Source organism: Suillus bovinus, assembly GCF_016758785.1.
Source record: "Suillus bovinus strain UH-Sbo-P2 chromosome Unknown EDB93scaffold_8, whole genome shotgun sequence".
NCBI lineage: Eukaryota > Fungi > Basidiomycota > Agaricomycetes > Boletales > Suillaceae > Suillus > Suillus bovinus.
The window spans coordinates 257,950-273,418 of NW_024542064.1; the positions used below are offsets into that span (position 1 = coordinate 257,950).

At 44.2% G+C, this 15,469-nt stretch overlaps 6 protein-coding genes across 6 annotated transcripts; 2 read left to right on the plus strand and 4 right to left on the minus strand.

Moving 5' to 3' along the window:
• Positions 1 to 798: 798 nt before the first annotated feature.
• EDB93DRAFT_1246977 (uncharacterized protein) lies at positions 799 to 1,475 on the minus strand (the record flags this gene model as incomplete). The annotated part of the gene is made up of 5 exons (XM_041452522.1): positions 799 to 906; positions 963 to 1,034; positions 1,077 to 1,170; positions 1,241 to 1,287; positions 1,362 to 1,475. The coding sequence occupies 5 exons, from the start codon at positions 1,473 to 1,475 to the stop codon at positions 799 to 801; spliced, it is 435 nt and encodes a 144-aa protein (XP_041311123.1).
• A 495-nt stretch (positions 1,476 to 1,970) lies between these two features.
• Positions 1,971 to 2,816, minus strand: EDB93DRAFT_1054384 (uncharacterized protein; the record flags this gene model as incomplete). Its single annotated transcript, XM_041444732.1, has 2 exons — positions 1,971 to 2,163; positions 2,254 to 2,816. Coding segments are annotated over 2 exons (756 nt in total), but the record flags the coding sequence as incomplete, so codon positions are not given.
• Positions 2,817 to 3,434: 618 nt separating this feature from the next.
• On the plus strand, positions 3,435 to 6,689 carry EDB93DRAFT_1238683 (uncharacterized protein; the record flags this gene model as incomplete). The annotated part of the gene is made up of 11 exons (XM_041451552.1): positions 3,435 to 3,684; positions 4,061 to 4,281; positions 4,326 to 4,527; positions 4,568 to 4,572; positions 4,661 to 4,797; positions 4,849 to 4,947; positions 4,972 to 4,981; positions 5,031 to 5,190; positions 5,271 to 5,758; positions 6,045 to 6,152; positions 6,270 to 6,689. The coding sequence occupies 11 exons, from the start codon at positions 3,435 to 3,437 to the stop codon at positions 6,687 to 6,689; spliced, it is 2,100 nt and encodes a 699-aa protein (XP_041311125.1).
• A 1,395-nt stretch (positions 6,690 to 8,084) lies between these two features.
• EDB93DRAFT_1246982 (uncharacterized protein) lies at positions 8,085 to 9,175 on the minus strand (the record flags this gene model as incomplete). The annotated part of the gene is made up of 3 exons (XM_041452523.1): positions 8,085 to 8,435; positions 8,493 to 8,822; positions 9,086 to 9,175. 3 exons carry the CDS (start codon positions 9,173 to 9,175, stop codon positions 8,085 to 8,087), a joined length of 771 nt encoding a protein of 256 aa, XP_041311126.1.
• Positions 9,176 to 9,361: 186 nt separating this feature from the next.
• Positions 9,362 to 10,921, minus strand: EDB93DRAFT_1125635 (uncharacterized protein). The gene is made up of 5 exons (XM_041448720.1): positions 10,605 to 10,921; positions 10,513 to 10,553; positions 10,372 to 10,463; positions 10,241 to 10,315; positions 9,362 to 10,167 (listed from the first exon to the last, which is right to left on the minus strand). Exons 1-5 carry the CDS (start codon positions 10,749 to 10,751, stop codon positions 9,665 to 9,667), a joined length of 858 nt encoding a protein of 285 aa, XP_041311127.1. The 5' UTR covers positions 10,752 to 10,921; the 3' UTR covers positions 9,362 to 9,664.
• A 1,858-nt stretch (positions 10,922 to 12,779) lies between these two features.
• On the plus strand, positions 12,780 to 15,199 carry EDB93DRAFT_867570 (vacuolar DHA amino acid exporter). Its single transcript, XM_041457756.1, has 10 exons — positions 12,780 to 13,138; positions 13,193 to 13,259; positions 13,314 to 13,447; positions 13,507 to 13,613; positions 13,664 to 14,187; positions 14,249 to 14,362; positions 14,413 to 14,504; positions 14,558 to 14,691; positions 14,744 to 14,876; positions 14,936 to 15,199. Exons 1-10 carry the CDS (start codon positions 13,019 to 13,021, stop codon positions 15,074 to 15,076), a joined length of 1,566 nt encoding a protein of 521 aa, XP_041311128.1. The 5' UTR covers positions 12,780 to 13,018; the 3' UTR covers positions 15,077 to 15,199.
• The last annotated feature ends 270 nt before the right edge of the window (positions 15,200 to 15,469 follow it).

Sequence of the window (15,469 nt, forward strand, 5' to 3'; positions counted from 1 at the left end):
CATTCACATGACTCATCATGTTTTGTCATGATTCATCATGCTTTGTAAGATCTTTGTGAGACTCTGAACCTTATTGATAATCTACTTAGTAAGAAAGATGATTCAGCAAAGCCAAATGGTATGTTTGTCAGCAAACTGCATGACACATCCATGTGATGACTTATGAGCTTTCAGTCATGCTTTGTAAGATTACACTGTATATTAGTAAGGAGCTGATTCAGCACCTGGTTTGTAAGCTACATTCTTACCAATCCGTGTGATGAGTCATGCTTAGTAAGAGGGTTTTCAAAAGGTATATAAACCCCTCGTTTTCACCCATGTAATATAACTTCCCATTTTTCATTCTTCTCTCAAACCATGAGAGTACGTAAGAATAAAAGTGCAGGCATTACGTCCTTGAAGTAAGCTTAAGATATTTCATCTTATCTTTTCTGAAGAATTGTATACTCTGAATTATACAAGCTTTCATTATTCTATTCACAAAAGATTGTATACTGCAACTTATACAACTTTTGCTATTTCTATCATTCAGGCCAAGCCTTTACATATATATATTTAAGACTCTCTGTTTCATTGTAAGGAGAGACATGAACTAGGAGAACACGACAAAGTTGAGACAGACTTTCATAGATTGAAACACAACCTACTAGGGTGCAACATACCTATCATTTTTCATTATCCAGATACACTTTACATCTACATTGTACTTCCACAAGAAGAGGACAACAAACTAAATCCTCCCAAGAACTCATCACATTACCTAGTGTTGTCATTATATACAACATTCATATAAGACCCTTAAGTAACAAGACACCAGTCTGTGTAAATATCATCCTGAGAAGTCATGAAGTTTACGAGTACAACAAGGGCAACATTACTAATGGTGTTGCGCCACTCTGACAACCACTGGAGGGTTTTAAAAGAAAATGATCAGATTTAAACAGTGCCCAAAAAAAATGTACCAGGGCAACAACAGGTCCATTGGCTACAACTGTGTGCAAAATCTTGCCCTTATAGACCACATCCCAGACTCTCTGTAAGATAGGGCAGAGAATGTCAGCCACAAGAGTCCATACCTCATCCAGATCACCAATGTAGCAAATGGCAGTAGGGATAAACTCTCTTGCCCACTTGTTTTCCATCTGGCAACCCTTGGGAAGATGCTTCTTCCTGTATGCAGAACATGCAATTGTTTTGGAGGGAGTGGCGATGGCACGAGGGGCATCTGTTTCAGGCTGACTTCAGCTGCTTGACTGGAGGAGCTTTGAGCATGGCAGTAACATTGGTCTAATATCTTAGTGAGCAAAACATAGCATTGAGAAACCAAATCATATCATAGATGTCAACCAGTGCATGGGCACTGGTTTAGCAGGTTTGGTCTTGAACATAACCGTGCTTGCATTGGCGCTCTCCACCATTTTGGTATCAGATGACAATATCAATAGGTCATCGTCGTCACGCAGAAGAGGCGACATTTTCTGCTTCTGACCTGTGGCCAATGAATCGAAGTTGACTGGGAATATGGAGCAAGATGTAGGCTTTTGTGCGAGGGGTGGAGGCTTAACATCAGAATCATAGTCCAAGGGCTATGGCTCATCACTGGCATCAGAACCAGACTTATAGTCCAGAAAAGTAGGTTGTGTAGTGGAGATGGAGCCATAAAGATCCATAAGATGGTCGTGGATGTCACTAAAGATATTCACATCGTTGGAGTATTTGGTCACATCGAGCTGTTCAGGCACTGGGGCCATGTTGTGATGCACAATATTTGAAGGCATCTTATCATCAACAGATTTAGAGATGACCACAATACCCTGCAGCTTCCATTGAAACCATATGAAATTAAATATTGAGATAGCCAGACTCACTGAGAAAGCCTTTGTGCTTGTGATACGAGAAAGAGGTTTTGCGAGCGGCTCATCATCCTCATCGCATGCATACAAATCTGTGAAACCTTCAGCATCAGGAGTGGGTGTGGGTGGAGGTGGAACATCGTGGCTGATAGTGCTCCCCCTTGTGAGCTTAGATAAAGCAGAGCTACTAGACCGTGGGTGGATGGAAGACCCAGCAGAGGAATTCACCTTGGAGGCTGGCCGTGAGACAGTTGTAGAAACATTCAAAATCCAACCTGGGATATGCCCAGTAAGTGCAAATTTCTTGGAACTTGCAGTATCAGACATGAGATTGAAAAAAAAGAAAAAAAGTAGTCTCGGTCAAAAGGAGGTTCATGGTATAAGGTAAGATACCACTTACACACTGACATCAGACATCTTCTGAATATCTCCATCATGTGCCTTTGTTGATCCATCGATAACAACACTGGCATCTAATACCCTCTGAATTGCATTCCTCACCACCTGTTTGCTGACCTTTTTTCTCTTAGCTGTAGGTTCCTCCAATTCCTTTTCACTTGCTGGATGTCTGACATTAGCTTGTAACTTTTCAAATCTGCACCTGCAACCCTTACCTTCAGTGCCAATAGACTTATTGGTGACAACTTCTGTTCCTTCCTGCCCACTGTTCACAGTTGAGTTGGAAGTCTTTGAGGCTTTTGAGGCCTTTGCAGCTTTTCCCACTGGGCATGCTTGAGGACACTTAGGCTTAGGTGCATTAATGTGTGCAGTATCTTGGTACGCCTGCGTCTGTGCTTGCAAAGTAGCAATACACTGATAAATTTCCTGCAAAGCTTTTTCACTTGCCTTCTTCGCCTCTCTTTCATACTGGTCATCAGCAGCTTTTTGAGCAGTGGTACATCTCTTTCCAGCACCCTCAGTCAAAATGTGTCTGGGATGCTGAGTTGCATTCTTAGGTCGAGTTCCTATGTGCTTTGTTACTGTGCCAGGCTGGGACATTGTGGTGATGGAGGGTTTAGAGGCTGAAGAAAATTGAAGGCAGTTGGATACCAAGTTCAAGGTGAGTCTTGTCACATTAAAAACTAGAACAATTTATTGACCCTGCTTAACACCCTGACGTACTAGTTCAACTACCATCTAGTACCACAGCCTCCATAAACCTCTGGAGTATAGTATTCGCCTGCACTTTTTTGGCAGAATATGTCCAATGAAATGACCAATATGTCAAATTCAGTAAGTATCAATGTTTACCAAAACTTTTCTGGTGGTATAATGGCGTCCACTAGGGGTATGTTTACCAAATCTTTCATGTGGTGGGGTGACACTCACCAATGTTTACTAAAACTTTTCAGTGAGTGTTGTGACATAACCATCCATTTCACTGAAACCTTTCTTGGTGTAGTGCTAATTTTCATCCTGACAACACGGAAACGAGCATATGTGATTATTTGTGAGTGTAGATCCAATGGTAGCATCCAGCTGTCACCTTGAAAAAATTTATTAGACTTCAAAATTATGTGCTATCCACACATGGTGTCAACCCAGGATCACCCATCATACCCAGAAATTGCCCTACCCACCATGCCCTTCAGTTTTCATGCCTGTCTCCAGGCTGTCTGCGCTGGTTTCAAAACTCTTTGGGCTGCACTCAACACATATGCACAGGCCATCTGGTTGCACCTACTCAGGATCTTCCCCAACCGTGCCAGCCTTCACATTTTTCACCTCCTCCTCCAGATATCTTACCACCACCCTGGTCATCACCAGGTCCAGTACCTGCTGACGAAGATCCAAATCTCCCAGAGGTACAGTTCACAGATGCAAGTGAGCAGTACTTTTGTACATATCACCCACTCCTGAATGGTAAGTTTTGAAGTGTACTTCTCGCATTTTTTCAACTCAAACACTCTTAGGACTACCATGCATGGCTGATGGCATGTTTCTACCACCCAAAATGCCACCAACTCCTCCTCCACCAAAATCTCCTCATGATTGGAGTCCATATCGCAATTATTTAGAATTTGCAATGGCAGAATTTGTATTCAAACAGTGGCATATGTCTAATGCAGATTTGGACAGCTTATTTGACTTAATGGCTGCGCAACTTTTTCAATACAACAACTTTCCTCCGTTTGCTGATCATAAGGATTTGCACAAAGTGATCGATGCTACACAACTTGGCGATGTCCCCTGGTAGTGTCTCTTAGTTCAATACACAGGAGAATGCCCTGAGCATGATGCCCCTCCATGGATGGACAAAGAATACAAGGTCTGGTACAGGGACCTGCATTTGATGGCGCATAATATGCTAGCAAACCCTACATATAAGGGTGAAATTGACTTTGCCCCATTTCGAGAGTATGACACATCAGACAATACATGCCAATGGATTTCATGTCAGGAGACTGGGCATGGCAACAGGCTGTACGTCTTTCATGTGTACTTATAACTCCATAGCTAATGTCTCTTTAGAACACGATATCACAGGATCCGAACACACAAGGATCGACATTCGTTCCGATCATCCTCAGTAGTGACAAAACTATGGTTTCCATGGGTACAGGTAACAATAAATATTACCCTCTGTATGCCTCAATCGGAAATGTGCACAACAATGTGTGTCGTGCTCATCATAATGCTCTCGTTATCATCAGCTTCCTCTCCTTACCCAAAAGTATGTGTATTGATGTTCGGAATTGTATCACTTATCTGAGCTATGGTCCAGCTGATAGAGAACACGCTAAAACTGAGGCATTCCGCATATTTCGTCGCCAGCTGTTTCACCGCTCACTCTTGCCACCTTGAAGCCTGGAATGACCAAGTACGAGGTCCTACATTGTGCAGATGGCCATTTCCGACGGGTTATATATGGATTAGGACCCTACATAGCAGACTACAAGGAACAATTACTGTTGGCCTGTATTGTGAAAAATTGGTGCCCGAAGTGAGTATTTCAACTTGTGCTCAGCATCAACATCTACTGACAATATCATAGATGTCTTGCAATTCGAACAGACCTTGATAGCAGTGGTTTGTACCGCTGTCGAGAACATACAGATCTATTGATATGTGAGGGCATAGGTTTGGAGGCATTGTGAAATAAATATGGTATCATAAGTAATCTCATTGTAAGTGCAATCACCCGCTCTTGAATTATATACTAATTATATTGTGTAGCCATTCACAAATGACTTCCCCCAAGCCGATATCTATCAACTGCTATCATTTGATCTCCTCCACCAGCTAATCAAAGGCGCTTTCAAAGACCATCTCGTTGATTGGGTAGTAGAGTACCTTAGACTAATGCATGGAACTAAACGAGAAGATGAAATTATGAGTGACATAGATCACAGGTACATGACCTCACTCCTTAATCTGACAGCATCCTCTAACAACACCTTGAAATTACTGTTGTAGCATTGTTCACTGGTCTACAGCAATTTTCTGATGGCCACAATTTCAAACAATGGACGGGTAATGATTCAAAAGCACTTATGAAGGTATTTCTTCCAGCTATTGAAGGTCATGTACCTCAAGACATGGTGCGCACTTTTGGCGCACTTTTGGCATTTTGTTACATTGCGCGGTGGAACATCATTACTGAAGCCTCCTTGAATCAACTTCAAGATGCGCTTACTCGGTTCCATCATTATCACCAGATATTCAAAACTACAGGCACAAAGCCTCACTTTTCATACCCTCACCAGCATTCAATGTCCCACTATGCAGACATTATCCGACTCTTTGGTGCACCCAATGGACTATGCTCATTGATCATGGAATCAAAGCACATCAAGGCAGTAAAAGATCCTTGGCAGCGGTCTAGCAGGAACAATGCCCTTGGTCAAATGCTTTTGACTAATCAATGCCTCAACAAACTTGCAGCATCTCATGTGGACTTTGCTGTGTGAGGCATGCTTGTTGGTTCTGTTTTATCAAGGGCTGTGGCTGCTCTTTGTAAGTTTTTCTATATCTAACTTTGTTTTCTTGCATACTTAATAGGCATGAAGGTGAACCGGATCCCCCTGTTATCACACCACAAGTAGAAGATGATATTGATGATGGCGAAGTTGTTGATGGTCCAACAGTGCTCGCTTTTGTACAGCTCACAAGGACTCCTCGTAAGTAATTTTGTAATACAGTCAATCTCAATAACCTTCACGATGTTTGACAGAACAAAAACAGGCACAGACGGTAGCAGCATTGGCAGAGGAAGTTCGTGTACCACACCTACGATGCCTGATCTATTATTTTCTGTTCTCCCAACTCTTCCCTGATGACCCCCGCAACCCTGAAGATGTCCCTACTGCCAACTGCCCCTGACATGATGGCAAACTTTTTGTCTTTAATTCTGCTGCTGCAATGTTCTATGCCCCTAGTGATCCCAGCAGCGTCGGCAGCATGCGACGTGAACAGATACGTGCATGTCCACTCTGGTGGAACACCTATGCCCATAATGATTGCATATTTGTTAACACCAATCTAGACCTTGAAGGGATTGAAGGGCTCGAAGTCGCCAGAGTCAAATGCTTCTTTTCTTTCAAATATAATTGGGTCATATATCCATGTGCCCTTGTTCAATGGTTTGACAAGGTTGGTGACCATGCTGATGAGGATACTGGCATGTGGATAGTCCGTCCAAGTGTTCATGACGATGGCACCCTAAACTTTGCTGTTATTCATCTCGAGACAGTCTACCGTGCAGCGCACCTAATCCCCATCTATGGCCCTGATTTCATTCCTAAGAACATCAAGTACTTTCATTCTTATGATGCTTTCCACTTGTTCTATGTCAACAGATACACTGATCACCATGCCTTCAAGATAGCATCATAAAGGAATGACTTCAAGGTGATGTCATCATGTGGTACAACAAATACAACAACAATGTCCTCCTATGCCTGATCTGTTCCCGCAGACATGCAACTTTATGCCAAGTACCTAGTATCTACCATACATTATGGAACTTGCACACTTTTTATCCTTATGTATTGTGTATTTAAACTGTCAGCTTTTTCATCCTTGGAAAATATCTGGTAACTTGTGGAGTTCATGGCACAAGTGGATAAGTGAAAACAAGCGAAAATGTGTCATCATTTCTGCAACAAGGGACATTAAGAGATATGAGAATTTCCTGATGTATCTAGTCTGCATAATGACAACTGCAATATCCTCAAATTGAGAATGTAAGATAAAGCCTGGATGCTCATTCTGAAACCTGACAAAGTCATCTGCAAACTCGCCCGAACTGTTCTCTTTCATGTGTTGCAATTCTGCCTTGATGCAGTGTCACGAGTACCTTTAACAAACCATTATTCTTTCTTGAATCTTCCTAAGTGTCAATACACAGCGCCTAAGACAAACCCTAACCCTACCTTAAAAGCATCTATCATTCCTGAAATACCTTTAGCGCCCACAACACGTGTCTTCAATGTGACTGATGAAGAAGATGAGTTCTTTGATTGTGAATAGATTAGATTAGATACGATAAGATAAGATAGGGTCACGTGATACTTCTTTAATATTCTACGATGTTCTATGGTACGATTCTCTTTCTCTTTTTATGATTGGCTAGTAGTTGTAGCTCAGTTTCAATCTCAGTTTCAATAGTTGTATATAGGTAGCATGTCTTGGTTGATAGTTCTTTAGTTCAAACCTCTTGTATCTACACTGTAGCAATCCAAGATGTCCTTGCTCATTATCCTCTTGTTGTGATAACCTTCGTTTGAGTCCTAGTCTCTGCCCTAGCGTTTATTTGTTATTGGGTTGTGACATGCAGTCAACATTGTAGAGAACAGAGGATATTTCAGCAACTGATGACTGAGGTCCAGTCAGTCCAGCAACACCTGTGCACAATTCTGCAGCTTGGGCATGAGGATTGGTGGTTACAATAGACTCAAACTGAGCATGTTGACTTTTTGTTAGGTGTAGTATATGAGTAGGGCGGGCGTGATTATGTTCGCCATTGTGTTTGTAATATACACCGCCATGAAATCGGTAGAGGATAGATGTGACTTTGCCAGGGCATTCCTCCACAATCACAGGAAGCATGGAGCTGACTGACGAGCATGGTTTTGTGTGTGGCAGGACGTGTGATGATCTGGCAAGTTGGCTCGTCACAAACAATGATTTCAAGACATACATGCCATGTTCGAAAATCATCTTGCCAATTTTCAGCATCATCACTACATCCCTTATCACCTCCTCAATTCCTGTTAGCCCAGTGCTCTATTAAGAAATCTGTTTAATAAGCTTCCTCCCAAGAAAACAAGTGAGCATAACTTCCATTGGGCCAACCATCCCAGAGCTCAGATAGATCAGCATGAGCATCTGAACCTCTTCGATAGAGTCTGACTTAGCATGGGAGATGATAGATGCCTTGTTCTGTGTTAAAGAGTCTTTCAAGGTGGCAGGTACCTTGGTTTGCGGTGGACATTCCTCTCGAACTTGGAGGTGCTTTGTTTGCAGGTGTAGGACAGCAACAGTTGATGCAGCTACTCTAAGAGCATCCGTGTTTGTATTTTGAGGAGCATCTGACTTGACGGTAGTGGTCCGGACTTCTTGCACATTAGTAATGACAGGCTGGGTTGCTGAGTGTGAGTGTGTGACAAGTGTGTCAGATGAGGCACATGAACTAACCTGCACAGTCTCAAATTGATTGGCATGTGCATCACTGAGCCTGGCTAGATCACAAGCTGAAGGGAGTAGTGAGCTCAAGGGTATGTTAAAGTTGATGACAGCATATGAGGATGGTGATGAATGGTAAGATGTTGGAATGCTCCCTGCAGTGGCAGGCAAAAAGCTCTGCATGGATAGTACTGGTGCGGTGGCTGCAGGGGTGGGCAATGTACTAGGTGCATGTGGTCCAGATGCAGGTATGGTTGCTGGTGGTTCGGAATTCATGTAGGTACATGTTGAGGGCGCTGCATTAGTAGGATAGTAGTAGTTATAGATGTGCTGGACTAAGCCCTGTTGTCCAGTTGTCAGCCTTGCACACAGAAGATTTGAAGACATACTAGTAGACTGACAAATTTGACCATCGCAAGTGCATAATCTTGAGGATCAAACAACACAAGTTGCTCAAGCCATTGATAACAGAAAGCTAGCTTGATTTGGAATTGGATACAAGTTATTACTGACATTCTGGCACTAGTACTGATCTGTTGCAGTCATCGCGGTCATTGCAGGCACCTTCTTTCCACATTTGGGGGGTGCTGCGACATGGTGCCCACAACGCCCGCGATGACTGCAACAACTGCAACGCCCACGACGACTGCAACACCCGCAATGACTGCAACGCCTGCAACAACTGCAACACCCATGACATGGTGCTGCAACACTACTGAAAACGAACTCGAGCTGTGTAATACATGGTCCTTCAGCAGTTATGTTGTGCATCATAGTATTGCAGACTCGTGCATTGGAATACATACTTCAGTGGTGGATTTGCGTATCATTTCAGAAACCAGAATGCATGAGTCTGAAATATCGGAAGTTGGAACACACTATAGATCAATATTCAATACTTCAGTGACACAGATGAAGACATGTGCCAGGACATTAAGATTTCAAAGTGATACTAACGAAGAAGTTCATAAAGCAGCAAGAGACTCAGCAATAACCAAGTGACTCTATATTAATGATGCAGAGTCCAGAGTATGTGGCAAGCAACAACTTAAGTAAATGTTGTGAGTCAAATTTGCTGCTTAGCATAAATTTGAAACGTCGCGGCAGATACCACGCAGCAGTCGCAGCAGTGGCGCAGCATTTTCCTAGTGCCCACGTGATACGTATTCGTCATACACCAAGATCTAGGATTTGGTGGTCATCGTTGCACTCCATACCATTTTCCACCCAATCTCGCCATTTGGAGTTGTTACCTCTTTCAAGACTGCCTCCGTCTTGAAGGGACCTGCAGCTTCCCAGAGCTTATTCCAGCTTTCAGGATCATAACAATACATATCCACCGTCATACCAAACACTTCCTCCCGTATGGTACCCTGCTTCGGGAGTCCGACATGAGAGCCAAATACAATGCTTCCTGACGCAGGAGACAGCAAAGCAGCTACAGCACGGACGAGTGATGCCTGTTGCTCTGCAGAAAACAAGTGAAATATGGATGATGCATGGATGGCAGTAAGCTTGCCATGCAAGTCATTCAGTGAGACGAGCGATGACAAGTCAGGTGGTGACCGTGACGTATGCACAGACTCGGATGATAAGAAAGCTGGATCTAGACAGTCACCCGCAATGAAGTGTGAGGGAAAAGATGTCGGCGTAGACCGGAAAAGGACATGTCCGAGATCCCAAAATTCTGTTATGAAGTCTCAGTCTAAATTGTACATTTCCCCCTATTTGCACAGGGAGGTGACTATCGTGGGACGTACCTCGTCTGAGATCGGTAGAGACGATTCGGATGATTGGCCAGCCATCTGCGACTGCCTTGCGTGCATCATTGCCAACTATGACAAGGCGAGTTCATGACCATCGTCTACTAGAATAAACCCAATGTACTTACAGCAACACCCAAGATCCAAGAGCAATGGATTTCTGTGATCACGACCTAGCTGAAGCACGCTTTGGTACTTCGGGTGTCTCGAAATTCTGAGACTGGAATACATGTTAATCATAGAATATAAATTCCACAAGGATGGCAAACCTTGTGAATCCGAAGTTGTAAATACAGGGGTACGATGCCGCCTACACAGGTCGCATAAAAATCGACCTACGTCAATGGAAGCTATCACTCACCGCGAAAACCCTTTTTTGAACAGCGAGGATGTGGTGCTTCAGGTCGTCCTCTTCGGTAATGCCTGTTTGTTGCTGGAAAAACTCGAGTGCGGCGGGGTCCAGCCTGTAGAGGCTGGGATCCAATGGAATGTCGCTGGTGAAAGTCATATCCCAATGCCGTGGACAATACCGTCCACTTATATATAGTTGGGGATTCGGGCCACGTCAGTTATGACACTGGAACTTATGACGGTGCCGTCGTTGGAAGACAGATGACTCCTGACTTAGTAGGTAAAGAAATTAGCTGCGGCACAGTATTCCTATTAAAGATCACTGCACTGCATCAACCCAGTCACAGATCTTAAACGGAATCGAACGGGTCAGATCGCGTAGGAGCTTAAGGCCGAATTCGAAAACTCCTCAGCTGTTCAATATGCTTACGGGGAACTTTATTCTTATTGTCGTGCTTGCTGACTGAATGATCATGATTACGCGCTTTTTGAAGCTGAAAAGTCAAGTTTGTCAAGATCTCTTGTTCTTGTTGGGCAGATACGAATCTGGAAGAGCGTGTTGGCTTTTTCGTGGCAATAGATAAATGGGGCCCTCCCTCGTTGATACTCTAGGGGACAAGTTGAGTGGCGTTGCGAAGAAGTGACGAAGGGAGGAATTTGAAAATTGCAGGCCATGGACCGTGGTAACTCAGGTAAGTCGTCAACGATGTACATTGTAGAATCATTCATTCTTATTCCTGTTGCATACCCCCCAAATGAGCACGGAAATTGACACAAGGCACAATGATACTCCATCCCGCACATTACATGCCAGCACAGCTGTAGCCTCGGTGACGACGAAACAATGTTCGCTCTTGCTCAAAATTCTCCGCGGCATGCGGATGAGTGCAGCCTCCCCGGGATATCTTAATCTGGTGGTACGGCCTCCGTCGTGCACAGAAGACACCTACTCAGAAGCATCTTTAGCAACTTCAATATCTGTTATCATCGAGCACCATATCTGACAAGCCGGCCGCACTAGTAGCGCACGTGTGTACTCACACTAAAGTTATCTATAAGATTCAAATCGCGAGGCATGCGGGCATACTGCGGCTGGGATATCTTGCGCGGATATGGAACTAGAGTACGCCAGACCTTGGCCAGCAATGGGATGCTAACCTAGATATCGATTTTTCGCGAGTGGTGTGACTGGGGGACCTCCCAGTCGGTGGCGGGAGGATTATGACTTGGGGAGCAGGATAAGTGGGAGTTCAATATTTGCTAAATTGTTTCACATCCAGAGGACTTGCTGAACCTTCATAAATATAGTGGCCGACTTGGTGCACAAATCTGTTCTCCCACCTTTCACGATGAATAACAACGCTGGAAATTGATCTAGAAGGCTAGTAGCAGCGAAAGTTTCTTCGTCTCTAGTCGTTCAGCCTCGCATGACACCCTCGTCTCTCGATATTGGTGACATCGACCAAGAAAGTTTATGATTTGGCAATGTACTGTTCTTCCCGCGCTGAACCGCGACTGCTCAACTTGAGCTACTAATACGTTAACGCTCGTCAGCATAGTTTTATGATCCAGATTCTTTTTCCCATATATTTAATATCGTCCGACATCAGCAAGAGATTTCAAAACTTTGTGAATGCAGGTAGAACCTCGGACCCTCGTCGTTGCACATAAGGTTAGTACCCAGGCCGACTTCAGATGAATCATCCTCTGTATTAACAATTCTCTCTTCATTCCATTTTTCAGATAACTTATCCGTTCTCAGACAATCGTCTAATCCAGCGCCTCGGGATTTCGGGTCGAGCTACACTCACCCTCACCATGACTTTGGAATTTCGTTTCATTCATCACATTCAGCGGCAACCGTTTTCGGCCCCATTTCAAATAATACAACAACTTTAGTCACGGGCAAGCCAGGCAGTAGAACTTCGCAACATACTGACCAAGTCTAAAGTTCAGAACAAACTCGGGCCGAAGATTGGGAAGACACAGGTTGAAGCGAAGCTACTTCATTACGTGACATTGAACTTCTCCTGCTCCTGAGGAACTTGATACGAGGAAGAAAAAGATGCAGAAAGATACACAGGGCATCGTGCTCTATTGTTTTGCACTCTCTCTTTGTTTTAATGCGCCAGTATTCTTTTACCCCATTGGCAGATTATCATCCCCTTTTCTTTCGGCCGACATGCTATATGTCGCGCGACTGCTGGGGAGGAGAAATGCTATTGAAACAATCCCCAATAGCTGTTGCTATCCAGGCCAGGATTATCTTCACAGGCGTGTGCACCTTTTTGGTACATACTGATATCGCAATATCTTTTTGAGATCCATTACCGTGTAAGTGGCCCATTGGACTGTATAAGAAGCGATTCATCTTGGGTCAGAAACTGGCAACTACTCTTATCGCGTCTCTGCAATTTGCGACTCATGGCTAGTCCAACTGCTGCGTCCGAACACAACACATCACACCAAGAGACAGATACTGCAATTGACATAGAACATGTTCCAGTTGCTGACGATCCCCGTCAGTGGAGTTATGCTAGAAAGGTGCGTGTATCACGCGATGCATTTTGTAATTAATCTGACCCTTCCCGCCGATAGACTACGACCTTGTGCATTGTGTCGCTGGCTACAATGGTGTCTACGATGGCTTCTAACATTCAAAATCGTTCGTCAAATGTTTTTTTCCGATGAATAGTTGAAACTCATTTTTTTCTTGCAGCGTCAAACTCTCTGATAGAAGAAGCTCTGCATGCAACAAGCAGTCAGATTAGTTGGACATTGTCAGCGTACCAAATCATACAAGGCAACCTTCCTCTGTTATGGAGCGCCGCAAGCGAAATTAAAGGCCGTAAGGTTAGTGTAGGTGTACACTCATTGATCTTTTTGATGAATGCGAGTCTCGATCATCGTAGCCTGTCTATTTGGTGTCTTCCGCCTTATTTGTGGTAGGAAGTGCTGTATTGGCATTGTCAAAGACCATTGAGATGATGATCGTTATGCGGGCACTCCAAGCTGCAGGGTGAGTACACTTGACAAAGCTTGAACATTGATTAATTCCACCTCTCGCAGGTCAAGCGCTGCTATTTCTATTTCAGCTGCGACTCTAGCTGATATCTACGACCCTCACGAACGAGGGACAAGGATGGGCATCTTCTTTGCTGCACCTCTTTTAGGACCTGCCCTTGGCCCTATACTCGGCGGGTCGTTATCACAGGTCTTCAACTGGCGCGCAAGTTTCTACTTCGTGTTAATTTGTGGAGTAGTCACCTTCCTGTCCTTCCTTATCCTGTTTAAGGACACATACAGACATGAACGAAGTCTCATGTATCGCTCTGCTTCACAACGCCTAGCTGCCTCCAAAGAACCCGTCCAGAGTGGAAACGAATCTATCATCAGCAAACAAGACTCCAGCACTTCCGCCAAGGATATCGAGAAACAGCTCGACCCTCTTCATGTTCCAGCCACGGTTCCAGTGCTAAACTCTATGCCAGGACCGAACAATCCGAGATTATCAATACAGGACGTCAACCCCTTTCCACCATACTTTCAAATTTTGTCGCGAAAGAACAACGTTTTCATTCTTATCGCTAATGGTGAGTTAGTGAAGATTTGATCTCTCCAGGTCGCGACTTAATCATATCACTTTGTGATAAGGACTCATCTTCGGATTTAGCTATTGCCTTTCATACACGTGCGCCCGCACTCTCGCCAATAGATATGGTTACGATGCGTGTAGTACTGGTTTAGTCTTACTTTGCCTTGGCGTAGGTGAGATATTCACACCCTGGATTTTGGCAGATCGCTAATTTCCTTTGAAGGAAGTGTCGCTGGGAGTGTGATTGGTGGCCGTTGGTCCGACCGGGTACTTGCGAGCAAGAGAGTAGCAAACGGAGGAAAGTGGTCCGCCGAAGTGAGCCTTCTCTACATTTCAACACTAGAACTCTTTTTTGACGTCCTGCCAAGATGCGCCTAGACAGTTCGAAACTAGCAATGCTGTGGTTACCTCCATCTGTTATCGGTTATGCCTGGGTGTGCGAAAAGCATGTCGATGTCGCCGTCGTTTGTATCATGCTCGTTCTTATTGGATTCACCTCCATGTCTGTAGACTAGTCATCTCGTTGTTGTGATTACGCTGACATCTACTTGCAGATGGATGTATAGTAGTACATTGGCATACCTCGTTGATGCCAACCCAGGTCGCTCGAGTACAGCGGTTGCCGCAAATAGCTCGTTCCGAGGGACCCTTGCTTTTGCTTCGGTTATGACTGCTGTACCGCTTCAAGTGAGGTTCTTTAATCCACTATAACCCGGACATGCTGATCCGAGCCCGCTCTCCCATAGGATGCTTTAGGAGATGGGGTACTATATACGGCATGGGCTGGTATCTTGGTTGCGATGGAGTTATCTGTTTTATTGGTAATACACAAAGGTGAATCATGGCGCAGGGAAAGCGAGGAGCGCGAGCTGAGATCAGGGAATTAGATAATCTTCATTTTTATTGGGTAAGACAGGCGTAGAGTAGGGTTCGATGACTTGGAACAAGTCTGTAATTATATATAGATCATGTACTAGACTTGTATAGAAGTTGATTCGAGAGCATTTATCATCCGAGCGAAATGCAGGGTAGATCGTGCACATGCTAATCCTCGCTGAATCGTTGGTTAGGATCGAGTCTGGGCACGTACCTACTTACGTTGGCAAGGCAATATTCGAATATTGTGAGGTCGAGTCTCGAGCGACCCGCTTCAAGAATTATCAAAAACCAGTGGGATATTTTTATTATCATAATTACTAGGCGCCGTTGCCGGCGATGACCTTGCTTAGATTGTCTGTGGGATTTTACTTCATTACTGGGATTTCTACATTGACCGTTGA